Source organism: Crinia signifera, chromosome 2, assembly GCF_055691185.1.
Source record: "Crinia signifera chromosome 2, ASM5569118v1, whole genome shotgun sequence".
NCBI lineage: Eukaryota > Metazoa > Chordata > Amphibia > Anura > Myobatrachidae > Crinia > Crinia signifera.
Window position 1 is genome coordinate 347,648,174 of NC_139218.1, and position 17,185 is coordinate 347,665,358.

Sequence of the window (17,185 nt, forward strand, 5' to 3'; positions counted from 1 at the left end):
TTTGGCAGGAACTGCTGTCTCGTCCTAAGTTCCGCCCTGTCTTGATGGAAAATCAAGTAAGGGCTCTTGCAAGAAAGAGCACCAAGCTCAGAAACTCTTCTGGCCGAGGCCAGAGCCAGTAATGTCACCGTCTTCCAGGTGAGGTATTTTAAATCTATGGAGTCCACTGGTTCAAACCAGGCTGACTGCAGAAACTCTAGGACCACATCTAGGTCCCAGGGCGCCGTTGGCGCCACAAATGGAGGCTGTATCCTTAAGACTCCTTGTAGAAAAGTCTGAACCTCAGGGTAGACCGCCAACTTTTTCTGGAAAAATACAGAAAGAGCCGATATTTGGACCTTTAAAGACCCCAGCCGGAGTCCCTTCTCAAGGCCCACCTGCAGAAAAAGCAGGAAACGGTCCAACTTGAAATCTGCTGGTGGAAAACTCATGTTTTCGCACCAGGACACATATCTACGCCAGATCTTATGGTAGTGTGCGGCTGTCACTGCCTTTCTGGCCCGGGTCATGGTGTTTATGACCGAGGAATGAAATCCCTTTTGAGCTAAGATGTTCCGCTCAATCTCCAGGCCGTCAAACGAAGACGCCCTAAGTCCTGGTAGACGAAGGGGCCTTGTACCAGAAGGTCTCTTCTTAGAGGCAGCCGCCACGGGTCTTCTATCAGCATGTTTTGCAGACTTGCGTACCATGCTCTCCTGGGCCAATCCGGTGCTATTAGGATTGCCTGCACCCGCTGATGCCTGATCCTCTGTAGTACTCTCCCCAAAAGTGGGAGGGGCGGGAATATGTATACTAGGTCGTATGCCCATTCCGCTGTCAGAGCATCTGTTGCCTCTGCTTGAGGATCTCTTGTCCTTGAGCAATACCTTACCACCTTGTGGTTGGTCCTCGAGGCCATTAAATCTATCTGTGGGAGCCCCCACAGATCTACAATGCTTCCGAACACTTGAGGATGCAGACTCCATTCCCCGGGGTGGAGGTCGTGACGACTCAGGAAGTCCGCCTCCCAGTTGTCCACCCCGGGTATGAAGATGGCAGATATTGCCACCGCATGTGTCTCTGCCCATGTCAGAATCTTGAAGGCTTCCTCATGCACGCTCTGCTCTTCGTGCCGCCCTGGCGGTTTATATATGCAACAGTCGTTGCATTGTCTGACTGGACCTGTATCGCCTGCTGTTCCAGGAGGGAGTGAGCCTCTAGAAGAGCATAGTGTACTGCCCTCAGCTCCAAGATGTTTATGTGGAGCTGAGTCTCCAAGAAGGACCACCTGCCCTGGAACCGCCTTTCTTGTACCACCGCCCCCCAGCCCTGTAGGCTGGCATCTGTGGTCAGCAAGATCCAGTTCTGGATCCCGAATATCCTCCCTGCCAGGAGATTTGGCGTATGTAGCCACCACTGTAAGGACTGCCTTGCCTTGACAGACAGGCGAATTAACCTGTGCATGTGGATGTGGGAACCCGACCACTTGCTCAGCAGGTCCCACTGAAAGGTTCGAGAGTGAAGTCTCCCGAACTGCAGAGCCTCGAAAGAGGCTACCATCGTTCCCATCAGTCTGATGCAGAGGTAGACCGAGACTCTTTCTGGGGCTAGCACCTCCCCCAACAGCTGTTGTAACGCTGTAATCTTCTCCCTTGGAAGAAATACCCTTTTTTCCACCGTGTCCAAAATCATCCCCAGAAACTGGAGGCGTTGGGACGGAATCAGTGATGACTTTTGTATATTGAGGATCCATCCGTGTTGGGACAGGAGCTGCCTTGTCATCTCTATGGCCCTCAGCAGCTTGGACCCTGATACTGCTTTTAGCAACAAGTCGTCCAAGTATGGGATGATGTTTATCCCTTGAGTCCTTAGTAAGGACATCATCTCCGCCATCACTTTGGTGAAGACTCGTGGGGCTGTTGAGAGCCCAAACGGTAGGGCTTGGAACTGAAATTGTTCGTCCAGGATTGCAAACCTCAGGAAGGTTTGGTGTGGGGCCCACACCGGTATGTGGAGGTACGCGTCCTTCACATCGATGGACGCTAGATATTCTCCCTCCTCCAATCCTGCAATCACTGCTCTCAGGGATTCCATCTGGAATTTGAACACCCTCAAGTATGGGTTCAAGGATTTTAAGTTTAGGATGGGTCGGACCGACCCGTCCGGTTTTGGAACCAGAAATAGGTTTGAAAAGTAACCCTTGTTCCTTTCTGCAGCTGGAACTGGTATGATGACCTGAGCTAGGACCAGCTTTTGTACAGCTTGTCTGAGGAGTCTGCGATCCTCTGCTGCTGCAGGGAGTCCAGACCTGAAATATCTCTGGGGGGGGGTTCTTTCGAACTCCAGCCTGTAACCGTGTGAAATAATGGCCCTGACCCAAGGGTCTAGGCCGGATGCATCCCACACGTGACTGAAGAACCTCAGTCTTGCCCCCACCGCGGGGAAATCCCGAGGTGGGAGTGGCCCGTCATGCAGCGGGCTTAGGCGTAGCTGCGCCACGTTCTCTTGTGGCAGCAGTTGCTGCCTTCCTAGGCTTACCTCTGGCGCCTCTATTGGCGGAGGAGCCTCCCCTGGCCCTGGACCGAAATCTGGAGGTCCGAAAGGACTGCTGTGTATTCCCTGTTGAAGGGCGTTTTACCGGGGTGGAGGCTGATGGGAGGAATGTGGACTTACCAGCCGTAGCCTTTGATATCAGATCATCCAGTTCACTCCCAAAGAGTCTATCTCCTGTGAAGGGTAGGCTCTCTACACTGCGCTTTGAGTCCGCGTCAGCGACCCATTGCCGCAGCCACAGGGCCCTGCGGGCCGACACAGCCATGGCCGAGTTCCGGGCATTAATTGCACCCAACTCCTTCTGTGCCTCGCACATCATCCTTGCTGTGTCCTGTATGTGGCGTAGCTTTTCAGCTACCGTAGGTACATCCATATCACCTAACAGGCCCTCCTGTATCTGGCCTGTCCATGTGAAGATGGCTTTTGCCATCCAACAACTAGCAAGCACCGGGCGTTGGGAAGCCCCACTGGCTGTGTACATAGCCTTTAAAGTGCTATCTAGTTTCCTATCTACCATGTCCTTTAAGGTAGAGGTACCTGGGACTGGGAGCACCACCTTCTTTGAGAGGCGGGACACTGAAGCGTCTACAACAGGGGGTTCCTCCCACACCTTTCTACCCGTGGGTTCAAAAGGAAAGGTGGATTTAAAACGTTTGGACAATGTAAAACGTTTCTCTGGATTTTTCCAGGCAGCTTTGAACACCTCTTCTAAATCAGACTGTTCAGGAAAGACTATGTCCTGCCTTCTGTGTGACACAAAGAATGGGTCACCCTCGACTGGTGTGGCTAGAGGTAAATCTAGTACTTCTCTAACAGCAAGGACTAAATTTTCAGTACCCTGAATGTTAGACTGAGACGCCTGTGAATCTACAATATCATCATCTGCGTCACCATCGCCATCACCATTGCCATCACCATCATCCATATCAGAGTCAGGTGCCACGGCCTCAAGTGTCCTCTTGCGGGACAACCCTGGTAAGAGTGTAAGAATATCCACCCTTGCTGACAGGACCTTTAAGTCCTGTTGGACTTGCTTTGTCTGTAAGCTATTTGTCGCCAGCTGTGATGAGACAGTCTCTAACATGGCTTTCATACCAGTAGCCCATGAAGGTTCCTGGGAGTCAGCCTGCGAGCTACTGCGCTGCGGAGACATGCTACTGAGCTGAGGTGACATACACTGATCACAAGCGACTTGTGAGGTAGTGCTGGGAGCAAACTTGTTGCTGCAAATCATGCAGGTTATTTTTCTCACCATTGTTGGAAAGATAATACCCCCTTTACACACTGCAATCACGCTGAACACACACACAGTGAATGTACAGTAGGATATATGTAGCTAACACTCTATGTGCAGGATCACATATATCTATATGACAGTGTAAAGTCTGCTTAATTAGCAGTGGGGGACTCAGAGTAAAATGGAGGACACCAGCACCCTGTAACCTGGACTATCGATTTGATAGACCGGCGTTAAAGCACAAACACAATATAAACGATACTGTGTGCTGCTATCTGTGGTTTAAAGCACAGAGGAAGCGCTATCAAGCGCTATACTTGCTGTCTCTGCTGAACGATCTCTCTCCCTTCAAGGCTGCGCTGAGGAGTGATCTCCGCTCTGCTGTAATGGCGCCAAACAGCATGAGAAGAAGCAGGAAGCAGTGTACAGGCGCGCTCAGGTCCCGCTCTGAGCTAAGCCCCGCCCCTTGTAATGGCGTCTGGGCTATACTGATATTTATACTGGCGCCTGGTAATCCTTTTTAAAAAAGGATTTCCTCACATAGCGGTATATGCCCTGGTGGTCCAGTGGCAATGCCTGGCATCCAGTGTCAGCGTGGCTGCAGTGTTAAAACATCTGCGCGCGATCCCTGTGCAGGGTCACCGCGCCGCCATCGCCGTTATGCCGCACTCAAATCCGGCGTCCCCACTGAGGGGACCCGGTTAACACTCACCACCGACGTATTCAGGCTGAGCCAGGGGTGTGCGGCAGCTGGGGGTGTGCTCGCTGCAGCGCGATGCCCGCGGTAACAGCACCCTCTCAGGTCGGTGGACCTGCAGCAGGGATCAGCTCGGTTCCTTAAGAGGCCTGCAGCAGTCCCTACCCCGGCTTCCCTCGTCGCAGGGAAGCTGTTAAGCCCAAACAGCAACCCAAAAATAATAAACTAAAATAAATTGAAGAAAAACTCTCTGGAACTCCAGGAGTGTGCATCCTCTCCTGAGGGCACATTTTCTAAAACTGGCTAGTAGGGGGATATAGAGGGGAGGAGCCAGCACACCCTGGTTGAAGAAAATGTTATGTGCCTGTCTCCTGTCGGATACCCTCTAATCCCCAAGGTTATAAGACCTCAGTACCCCATCCTGAATGAAGGTGAAATATTTTAACATTGAAATCGTGTCGGGAAAGGTAAAATATCGGGGGCATCGCGTCGGTCGGGACCATTAACAATGGTCCCGACGCGATGCCCCCGATTTTTCCATAGGCTTCAATGTTAAAATATTTTTTAACATTGAAATCGTGAGAAAATGTGAAAAATGTGAAATGGGCCAATATGACCCATTTCACATTATAGATGTCCCCGTCGTCACCCCACGATAGACGCCAACCCGAAGCGTGGCGAGCGCAGCGAGCCCGCGAGGGGCGGCGGTGCGCGTCCTCCGACCTTTTCATTCCCCTACTATCCACGTCGGCGTGGAGTTGAGAATAGAATAATGTGGCGAGCGCAGCGAGCCACCGAGCCCGAAGCGTGGCGAGCCCCGCGAGGGGACGCGTATAACTTCACAGGTATACGCCTCCCCTCGCGGGGCTCGCCACACTATTCTATTCTCAACTCCACGCCGACGTGGATAGTAGGGGAATGAAAAGGTCGGAGGATGCGCACCGCCGCCCCTCGCGGGCTCGCTGCGCTCGCCACGCTTCGGGTTGGCGTCTATCGTGGGGGGGGGGGGGGGGGGGGGGGTGGGAATATTTTACATTGAATCCAATGTAAAATCGGGTCCCAGGGACCCGATTTACATTTCATTCAATCAAAAAATCGGGACGGTCGCGTCGATCGCATCGCATGCGACCAAATCGCATGTGATGGACCCGATTTTTCCGACACGACCACCCCGATGTAAATCGGTGTGGCCGTGCTAGGAAACAAGTACCAATCAGAATTGAAGGCGGATTTTGACAAAACAGATCGAACTTTTAAACCAGTCGCATCTGTTTTGTCCGAAACCGATTGTTTCACGTCCGTTTCTCGACAATCCACGGCCATTTTTGTCGACGCCCCCTTTTCGCCACTCCACAGGCAGAACATTGTGTAAAGAGCAGGAGGGGATTGTTAGCCAGGAACAAATGCTACCCTTTATAAGGCCATGCAGCAGCCATTCTATTAAGACAGACCGTGGATGCAGGAAAAGTCATGAGGACAGCAGGTGCGATGCTGTACATTTCATAAATGATGATAGCACCCAGAAACTGTGTAGAAGTACCTCAAATATTTGAAACTATAGGTGTGTGCAAGTGAAGCTGGTATAACATTGAGATAGGGGTTACAGAGGACCAGCGGTCAGGAAAACAACACATAGAAGCATGATAAAAATAAGATGAAAGCGGAGGACCCAAGTGAAAAGTTTTAAAACAACTTTATAAAACATTTTCTCAAAAAGGTCTGAAGGAGCTGTATAGATAAAAGCGCCATAACAATACACAACAAATAGTATAGAAAACATTTTCATATAATACAGAGAACATAAAGATACTAAAGGGAAAATAGGGAAATGTATGACGAAAACACATTGGATCGCCAATAAGTCCACACTTGCATGTGTTATCGCAGGCCATGGGGCCTGCTTATCGTGGATTATGCTTCAGGCATGTGAGGCATAATCACCGATAACAGCGGTGATCAGGGGAAAGGATGCCTGCATCGGGGATAATAGGGCAGCCCCAGCCAAACCTATTAGTGGCACTGATTCATAGATTACACCCCCAAATTCTTCATCAACAGATTGCAGTTATCAAGCAGTCTAGTACATAATGACAGTGGTTTTAGCATACACTTCCTGTAGTAACACTTACGGATTTGAAATCTCCATCAACATCAGAGTCCTCCAGACTTTCTTCTTGTGGAACGTTTCTCTTTTTCAGCAGGTGTTCATCTCTTTTGTTCTGAAAGGACAAGTAGAATTGTTTACTTTACAGGCGATTCTTAGACACTATTTGGTGAGTTACTAAGCACACTGCAATAAACCAATAGCGTGTACAAAGCAGGTAGGATTTAACACCTCAGTTCTGTTGTCAACAGTGAGTGTTCATTACTGACTTAATGGATCTAAACTGTGGAATGAGGGACATCTTAACCACTTGCATGGCACGGGTGTCCTACCAGGCTGTGCTTTCCGTGACATGGCAGGGACCTCTCAGACAGCCCACTGTGCATCTGCAGGAAGGAAATCTTTTTGCAACTGCCGCTCTCCAAGGGACCTCTGTTCCCTGGATCAGCTGGCAACCCTACCCAGCAGCTACAGACATTAGCAGCAGCTGGGGACATTTTAAAAAGCATTCCCTTACCAACTTTTTGGCTTAATACAAGTGGGACAATTGGGCCTCCAGTAAACCATTTCTCCAGTGACTTTTAGTAAATCTACGGATTAAAGAATGTATCTTAAACCAAATGAATAAGGTACCAATTAAGTCACCTCTTATTTATTTACAGTTTCTTATATAGCGCAGCAGATTCCATTGCGCTTTACAAATGGTGACCTCTTTACAAGCATGGATATCCTTAAAACTTGAATCGTTAAAGTGGTTTAAGGATAACCTGGAAGAATATCTTCAGCAGCTGAAAAGTTGATGTTCCTGCCTGGTAATGCAGAAGCGAACAGGTCAGAGAATGCCCAGCCTGTCAGTCACAAATCAAGACACATATTTTAAAGAAAAACTGCAAAGTCTGTGGTGCACCAAACTGTTAGGTGTCATTTGAGGATAGGTGTACTGTCTGTGGACACATCTATTGGTACAGGGATCGACTGTGGAGAGTATGACTGGATAACGTGTAAAGATAATCAACGCTATAGCAGTAAATTAAAAAAACACAAGAATATCAAGTTATTAATACTTTTCCCAACACAATCAAAGTGAAGCAAATTGATGGCAAGTTAGGATTTTTCCATATCACATGCCTATGCCATATTTCACCTATTTACCACATTTTCCCTAGCATCTTAAATTCTTGACAAATGCAGCCTATAGGGGTGCACCCAAACAGAAAAATAATTAAAAATTACCTTCCGCAGCTCAACGGTCAATTCATTTCTGTGTCTTCTCATAGTCTAGAAAGAGAAATGAAATATTACATTTTTGAAATACCAATTTCCCCACACTGATGGGTTCGGTTCCGACAGATATACACAGCTGCTGAATTCTCCTAAGGAAAGTATATAAATATAAAAACGGGGAAAAAAATAATTCCCAGAATTGTTTTGATTGTTCTGTTGACGCGTTATAAAGTACTGCTATTGCCAGAAGCTACATACAGATTGCAATTAGAAACAGTTAAGATGCTAAAACTTGTTTGATCAAGGTGTGGACATGTTTTTTGCATAAGATAAGAGAGCTTCCTATTATAGTTCAACATAAACAGCAGCAGTAGGTGTTAGCCAACCACTCGTCCTAGATATGGCGGTGTGTAGTGTAGGGCATTAGTGTGAAGTGTAGTGTGGGGCAGGTAAGTCTTCCCCCAGGGAGTATGCTGTTAGTCCTGACCTTGGCACGTATCGGGCTACCCTATTACAGGACATTTTCATTGTTGCAGGACCTAGGCGTTACCGCGGGTCTGAAGGGTTGCTTAATGGAGATTATACTTCATAATACCCGATAAGTGCCAACATCGGAGGATCAGGATCCTGCATCAGGCCTAACCAGATAGCTCTCTGCGTTCTCGTTAGCAGAAGTAAATTACAGCTGTTGGTAGGATATCCCCCTAAGGGTGGAGCAGGTGGGAGTACAGCCCCAAAGCCTTAACATCATTATAGTAATTAACATTGAAATTCCATATCCCTGCAATTTTATACTTTTATGTATTCAAGGAGGCATTGGGGGTGACCGTGTAGAGGTGCACAAGCCCGCACAGTGCTGGGATTATCTTCTCACAATAGGGCCCAGCTCATTTTCAGCCACAGGCCCAATGCAGTCCTGCTCTTTACCATACTGTAGGCCAAGGGTGGGGAACCTTTTTTTTTCTTAGAAGGACCATTTGTAGTGGTTAAATTCCTTCCGGGGGCTGGATCAAAATGATCAACTTTGAAGGTATTCTCATTACCCCCTCCCACACACGGCTGACGCTCAATAACTGCTGCCGGCGCCTGGCTGTTGCTGCTGGATGCTTGGCTGCTGCTGCTGGATGCCTGTCGCATGATCTCGCACCCGCCTGCATCACCACCTCACGCAAGTCTCCCTTACTTCTCTCCCATGCGGGTGGGAAGGCCACACAAACTGGCTACAGGGGCCGTTTACGGCCCGCGGGCAGGAGGTTCCCCACCCCTGCTGTAGGCGATGCTGCTTTTACTTTTTGCAGTTTAGGAGCAATAATGTACCCATAGGTATTACCCTTCTGCCCTAAAGGCCTGGAGCTTAGAATCTCACAACTACCTCATTAGGACAGGATATAGTAAGCTTACGAGCAGGGCCCTACTACCTCTAGATCATTCTTTTACTTCCCAGTTTGGAAGTCTGTGCTATATAAAAAGCTAAAAAAAACAGAGGATTATCTGCAGAGAAACTACGGTATACTGTAACTCAAATACACGGGAGCAGTACTAAAGGACAGTATTGGTGTCTTGCTATGTTTGCAAGGTGGTGGTGCTGGCAGGAGGCCACATTACAAGCATTCCCTATTGGGGGGGGGGGGGGGGGCATCATAGCACAAGGACCTCATGAGGTCAATGAATCAATGTGCTTCCTGTTTTTGTATTAGAATCTCGCCCAATTCAATGTCATCATGAGGTCTCAATGAATTCCATGTAGTCAGATCACTTAGAAAATACACTGAAACCGCCCTGTGTGTAGGCCCCATTAATACAACTGCCCCACTGTCTTAGCTGTACATAAACACAATTCTGAAAGTTTTAAATGACTGCCTAATACATTTCCATTAAAGCAATACATAGGGTAGGGGGATGCCTTTGAGCAGGCCTACCTGCTCCTGACCTGGAATAGACAGACCATAAAACAAGAACCTGGGATGGAAGTGATGACAGTAGCAGCCAAATCACAAGCACATACAGCCCTGGATAAGCAGGGAACAGGAGGTAACAGAAGCACATAAGGTGTGTCACTTCAAGGCTTTGTCCACTAGTATTAAGCTTATGTTTTCTGAATGTACCGTTTCTTTAAAAGGGGAGTTTACAGTCTATTCAGTCAGATGCCCAATGAGACAAATTACATCTAAGAAAACAAGAATAGCTTTTACTCACACTTCATGCGGACTATGCTGGGTCATAAATGTATTCCTAGTGTAAGCCTGGAGCTCTCAAGGTGTGGAGACACAACATGAAGGCAAGGCAGAGAAGTTTAAAAAAGGAAATGAGCACCGTATTACAAGACCTGGGCATCCCAAGGACTGCTCAGCGCCTCATGCCATGGGACCTGGGAATCTGCTGTATAGCGCAGGATCAGTATGTAGGATAATAAACTCCCTACAAAACTATTTGCTTGTGAAGGAATTTATTGCAATACGCTGTGAATGTATTTCCTGTTTGTGTATAGTTGCGGCTATCTAAAAGGCATTTTTTCCCCCTTGAAAAACATTAGAATAGTATAGTTTGCATTGATTTGTACGCAGGACATCTCAGAATATTAACCATACCAACGGGCTAAATATTCAATTAGCCATGGTAGCTTACTAAGGACTAATAGATCCCTTGGGCCAAGTCAATTAGCCTGAATGCAGACCGCATGATGAAGCTCATGTGGATTTCTTATTGGGTCTGAGCAGGCCTGAAAAGAAACTGCCAATAAACAGCCTGCTAGTAAAACCACATACAAGAAAGGCAAAGGCACTGAATTAGTAGTGTTTGTAAAATATTCTAAGGGACAATCCAGTTGAATGCAATGTTGTTAAAAGTTCCAGGAATTAATGCCTGGATCAATTCTGCTTGCACCTTCCTGATGTATGTGCAGAACGCCGACAGTGTTTTCAAAGACAGTGTTTTCATAAAAACTCCAGCACTGGGACACAAGTAAAATCTCCAGCAGGAAATTTAACAGTAGACAAAATGGCTGTCTCAGGCTACTGAGGGACATCACCCGGCCACCTGCTATGCATGCAGCGTTGACTATATAATCAACATCTGACTCTTTGCTGTGCAGATTCTAGCACAAGTCTTATCTGCATATTAGTGAAGAAAGCTGTGAATTATATTCACCGATAATTCCATTTCTTCTTAGAGATCCCATGGCAGCCATGACACTGGGATATCCTCCCTCTCCTCTAGTTTAGACAGGATGTTTTTCTAGGGACCGCCCACCTGATGGTATATAACCTCACTCCTCCCCTTCCTCCTTGTCTTTAGAGTCTCTTCGTATTTAGGTTCCTGGAAAAACACTAAAAGGGGAGGGCATTCTGATGGCTGCCATGGTTTTAGTCTGACAGACTTTCCCATAAGCTTAAGAATCACAGCATCCTGCTAAGCAGCAGAGAATCTTCCAAGGGTAAGGTAGCCAGTGTGCTTTTTTAAAAATGCTCATTGCTACGGGTTGCATTCTTGATGCCAAGGGGTAACATGCCCTTTGCCAGGGGTAACAAGCCGTTTGCATGCTGGAAGCCGGGCTTGTCCAGCAGCAAGCAGCGGTGGGGGCTCAGTGCACGGTGCCCCAGAGAGCAGAGGTGCGGCTGCGGAGACAGGGGATAGCCCCTGTTTGAGATGGGGCATTACCAATTTGTATAGCTAAACTATGATTTTAGGAGCAACATGCAGGATCATTATTGGTCCTCCATAATCAATTTAATTGCTCCATTGGGCGCCCAGTTATGTGCAGCATAAATAAAAAATTGAATTGCCTCCAGTGACAGATAGGCTTTATGAGATTGTGACTAGACATGCTGAGGAAATTAGAAGGGCAGTGGGTAGGTAAGGGGGAGACACTGGATGGGCTGGGTGGGAGATGACGCTGCAGTAATTATAGGGATCACTGGACTGAAGGAGCAGGCACCAAGATGGGTACACTGACCAGCTGTGGTTACATTTGTGCCTGACCTCGGCACAGTCAGCTTCGGCTGCTGGGGGCCTCTGGTCTGTCTGTTAGAGGCTAGCTGTGGCGCTGCCCTAGAAAAATGTATTTCCCTGGTGGTCTGGTGTGTAGTTCGGCAGCTGCGTCGTATGGCCGCCCCCAGCCTATGACGTCCATCTGAGGTAGGCCGTGTGAGAGGCTGAGCTGTGAGGACAGGAGGCGGGGCCTCTCTCCAGCTCTGCCTCTAGTATAAACGGCTTTGATGATGGGCATTGGGCAATGTTGTGAATGTGCTGACGCTAACTCGCTAAGAGCGCTTAACTTGAGAGCAGAGAAAGACTGAGCTGGGTGCGCCGCTAGTTACATACAAAACAGCGGACACCCAGCAAACAATACGTAAACCGCTGGACCGCCAGGGCATTTAGTGCAAACGTGATCATGCGGACAGACCTAGACATAAATGACAAAGCGGCACTAGGCACGCTGCCCCCCCCCCCCCCCCCCCGCCGCCACTGGACGCAGGGGAGGAAGGTCAGAGGTCTCACTCTCAGGCCGCCCTGCAGTGATTGGTTGGGACTGCGGCGCTGGGGATTTTTATTGGCTGCTGCAGGACCAGGGGTATTTTAGAAATGTGTTCTACTTCCGCCGCCGCTGCGATCATGGGGGTCGGGGACAGCTCTGCGCTGGCTTGACAGGAGGGGGAGACGGGTGGTCGGGCAGATTCTGCTTCCTCCCTCCCTGCAAAAAAATCTGGTCGCCGGGAAGCAGAATCTGGTCGCCGTGGCGACCGGTATTTGTCGAGCCCTGCTATATAATGTATATCGTCTAGTGTGCACGCATTCTCACATAGTGTCCATTCTAGCACTCCGCATCTTTCAAAACGCTTGCATTTACTCTTCCCTGTCTGGGGGTGTCACATTTTGCTGTCGTGCTTCTAGCACAGTGTGGTCTGTATTTCTTCTACGATCCCCATGGCAGCCATGACACTGTGATATCCTCCCTCTCCTCTAGTTTAGACAGGATGTCTTTATAGGGACCGCCCACCTGGTGGTATATAACCTCACTCCTGTAGAGTACAAAATTGTATATGGTAACACTCCTCCCCTTCCTCGTCTTTTTCTCCTGTCTCCTAACTAGCTTGGATAGGTAGAGAGTGTTATTTTCCTTTCCAACTAGGGCTTACCTCGATCTCAGCATAGAGAGAAGAAGCGTATCCGGGAGTGTGGCCTGTATAGAATCATGCCCGTTGTGTATACTAGGACTTGGCACTTTATAGGGAGTGCGGCCTTTATAGAGTCCAGCCCGTCTGTTTATTCAGCTGTAGCTGCCAAAGGTAAGCGGCACTTATGTGGCAAATGTACTAAGCATTACAGCGTTTGGTATTATACAGAATGGGCATTAAAGTGTGGTTTAATGTGTAATGGGCATGCCGGTGTTTTGTAGAATGTGTAATCAGCATTTTGGTGTGTGGCATAACGTGTAATGGGCATTATGGCATGTGGAATAACATGTAATGGGTGTGTGACGTGTAATAGGCAGTGCGTTGTAAATTTTTTCCACGCCTTCGGCGCAGACTGCTCCTATTTTTAGTTTGTCAGGCTCCTACACTTTCATCCTAGTTCCTAGATTAAAAAAAAAAAAAAGAAGGTCAAGCCCTGCTATATAGCATTACTTTTTTTCATTTTCGTGCAAATTGTCAACAATGGGGTATATTCAATGTGGGTGGCGAGCCCGACTGCTAGCTATACGGTTAGCAGTGTCAATAGCTTGCTGTCAGTATTCAATGCCATCCACTTCCCTCGCAATTACACACAAGTTCGGGTAGGCCTCTAATGTAAACCTAGCAGCATACACACAAGTCCATTACATGAGGTCTAGTGACACCCCCCCACCCCCCCCCCCCCTTCTAATGGCAATGAGATCACCTAACCATTGGTAGCATTTAGTCATGTTCACACCTAGCAATAACAGTATTCCATAATTAGGGTTACACAAATCACTGTCAGATCTATAAATAGATTTTTGTATCAATTTTCCTCTATGTACGAACGTCAAAGTTACTTTAATGACTTAGGCAGACATTGGCCAAGTTAACTCAGTGAGATCACAACAAAACTATTTTCTTTGTGGCATTATGCACACAACTTTTCATTCATTTCCTTTCCATTATCAGACTATCCAGCAATGAAAGAGCAGAAAATGCAAGCGTGTGACTTGTCTGTATGGGTATCATTTTCATAATCACACTGCCATAAAAGTCAATACTGTATATAAAACGGTCTATGTATCGCCCAATATGAGTGGGGCTACCAATACGGGTATTGAGGTGTAATGTAATCTAGTATACAATCCAACCCTGTTTTAGACAATTGCTATTTAACAATTATCGTGTAATGGGCTTAAATTCCAACATGGGCATTGTGTGGTATAGTAACACATTGACATTCTGGGGATCAACACATGAAGAGTTGACATGGTCTAAAAGGTCGACATAAAGGTTCACGCGTCAACCATAGCCCCGCAAACCTTTTCCTTGTGTTGGACTTTTGCATGTTAACCATACATTGACGACCGGTCATCGGGATCCCCTTGTTTCCTTGGTTCTGTTCTATGGATATCATTCAATTCCTGAGTTATCAAGGTAACTTCTCATTAGCGAATGGAAACTTTTCAAATTCTGAAGTATACTGAGCTAATTAAATCTGTCTCCTTAAGGAAGTACTGTGATCTAGCACATTACTTAATTGTCTATGTAAATTTGGAATCTGCAATTTGCTGGTGTCAGCAGTATGAGATTGTAATGGAACAGGGCAGGAAGCAAAATGGAACAACATGAACAGAGGGAAGGGCTGCACAGAGGGGAAGAACAGGAGGTGACTGGCCTACAATGCAAAGGACTTCAAAAATGTCATTATAATATAGGAAGCAATGATACAAAAAGAGGTTTCCCTATACCTTTCCAGAGAACGTACCAGCATGTCACTATGTGCATCAGTTCCTAGTGAATTTATAGGCTGCGTTCTCACAAACCTGGCCTCAGCTCAGAAAGCTCTGGCCTCTTCCATGAGATAAACCTTCTTTTAACAAGGAAATGGACAGGTCCAGTCAAAGGACACATACCCAGCAGCACATGCGGAGGGAAAAACCATGGGCTGGATAAAGCAGGTACTGATGTATCCTGTATGTTTTATGCAGTCACTAGTTTCATCTGCAAGTATTTACTGTGTTTTAACACTATGTAACTGCAATGCAAACAGTTATTTGGCAGTGACCACACAATTAACAAGCTAGGGGGAGGATGAGTGCATAGTAGTGGGGACCCTTCCACTCACGAAGACATGTTTTGTGTGCTTATTAGGTTAGTTGTTTATTTTTCCTCATGTATACACACCACATTGAGGAGATAAGGGTTGGGAGCAAATAGAGAGGGGGGGGGGGGGGGCGGCAAAAAGGAGCAAGTCTCCTTCTTTATAAAACATGCTGCACTGCAGATGGGGCAGATTTTAAATGCATAGCAATAATCCAAACTAATCTAGTATGCAGGGTGAAAATAAAGCTGTCCAGTAGCATAAACAAGCTCACAATTCCTCTGCATGTAAATGAACATATTTGCACACCTTGTATTGCAACATGGTCTCTCCAGGTGCAAACTTATGTTTCCTTTGCTCCCAGCTGTGTATTTTAACCAGTGGTTCCCAAACTTTCGAATCGAGGCGCCATAGAGTCGGAGTATACAATTTTTTTCCATGGCACACCTTGGCCTAAATTTTTTTTATATTCAGAACTGCAGAAAACAAATACGAAAGTAATTGTTTCTAGAGGTCATACTTATGTTTAATTATGTGATGAGGGACAAGATTTGCTTCTGTGGCCCTCAGCTGTTGTCAAACTACACATACCAGCATCTCTTGCCACAGTTTTAGCATCCCCTAATAGAAAATCTGTGGCAAGGCATGCTGGGTCTTGTAGTTCCACAACAGCTGGAGAGCGAAGTTATATGATTGGCAGCCACCAGCACGGTTTTTGCCTATTACAATAAGTCCGCTTGAAGCAAAAGCTTCGAAAGCTAGTCTGCTACCTTCTGTGTTTGTGCATGCGTGAGAAAGATGTAGTTTCAGTATCTGCCAGCAGATGGCAGTGTGTCGGAGACTCACGGATACTAGATATATAGATGATTTGATATTGGACCTGAACCACCAACCCACAGCACCCCCCTGCACGTGTCCCAAGGTACCCCTGGGTGCCACGGCAGTTTGGAAACCACTGGCATAAACTATAATAGAAATAAAAAAGGAAAGGGATAAACATGGACAGGCTGCCTTTTTACATATAGACAAAATACAAAAGACGGAACAATCTGTATGTTCGGATAATCAAATTACATACAGTATGAGGGCACCAAACTCGTAGCTGGCAGTTTTGTTGTGTGCCCATGTACAAGACTGCAAAGCATGGTGCCCGCAAAAGAGGTAACAGATCAAAGCAAATATAAAAGAAATAACTTTTAAAAGATTGTGTATATTTTCAGATTACATTGTCAGAAGCTGGCTGGGAAGCAATATCTTTGAGATCTTACCAAATGTTGAAATTAGATAATCAGACAAAGTCTTAAGGCCCCCATACACTATGCGATTTGGGCACGATTTCACCCGATTCGGATGAATCGGGCCGTGAAATCGGCTCAAATCGCACTTGCAGACACCCCGTCCGATCCGATGCGCGGTCCCGTGCGCATCGGATCGGGAGGTCGGACGGGCTGCACATAAGATTTGCTAAATCTTATGTGCAGCCCAGCCCCGGAGCCGTGCGGGGGATGACAGCGGGTGAGGGATGCCGGCTATAGAGAGCCGAGCAGGGGGAGGCTGGCAGGAGGAGGATGACAGCGGGAGCAGCGGGCAGGGAGGATGACGCTGGCTGCCGGGCAGCAGTGGGAGCCGGGAGGAACACACTAACTTGAAAAAAAAAAAAAGCCCATACAGATGACTAGCAAGTCATTGATTGGCGATTGGCTGAGAGAGGTCTCAGCCAATCATGGCTGAGAGAGGTCTCAGCCAATCATGGCTGAGAGAGGTCTCAGCCAATCATGGCTGAGAGAGGTCTCAGCCAATCATGGCTGAGAGAGGTCTCAGCCAATCATGGCTGAGAGAGGTCTCAGCCAATCATGGCTGAGAGAGGTCTCAGCCAATCATGGCTGAGAGAGGTCTCAGCCAATCATGGCTGAGAGAGGTCTCAGCCAATCATGGCTGAGAGGTCTCAGCCAATCATGGCTGAGAGAGGTCTCAGCCAATCATGGCTGAGAGAGGTCTCAGCCAATCAATGGCTTGCTAGTCATTCTGTCATTCTTTTTTTTCAAGTTATCTGTGTTCCTCCCGGCTCCCGCCGCTGCCCGGCAGCCAGCGTCATCCTCCCTGCCCGGCGCGCTGCTCCCGCTGTCACCCT

The 17,185-nt window shown here is 47.5% G+C and overlaps 1 protein-coding gene across 2 annotated transcripts in view; it reads right to left on the reverse strand.

Annotated features, from left to right (window-relative positions):
* Positions 1 to 17,185, reverse strand: part of KPNA3 (karyopherin subunit alpha 3) — a 52,658-nt gene that overhangs the window by 24,310 nt on the left and 11,163 nt on the right. For both annotated transcript variants that reach the window (XM_083169692.1, XM_083169693.1), the window contains exons 2-3: positions 7,804 to 7,848; positions 6,596 to 6,685 (exon numbers count right to left, since the gene is read on the reverse strand). In XM_083169692.1, the coding sequence (XP_083025818.1) occupies positions 6,596 to 6,685; positions 7,804 to 7,848 (135 nt within the window). The remainder of the gene's footprint in view (positions 1 to 6,595; positions 6,686 to 7,803; positions 7,849 to 17,185) is intronic.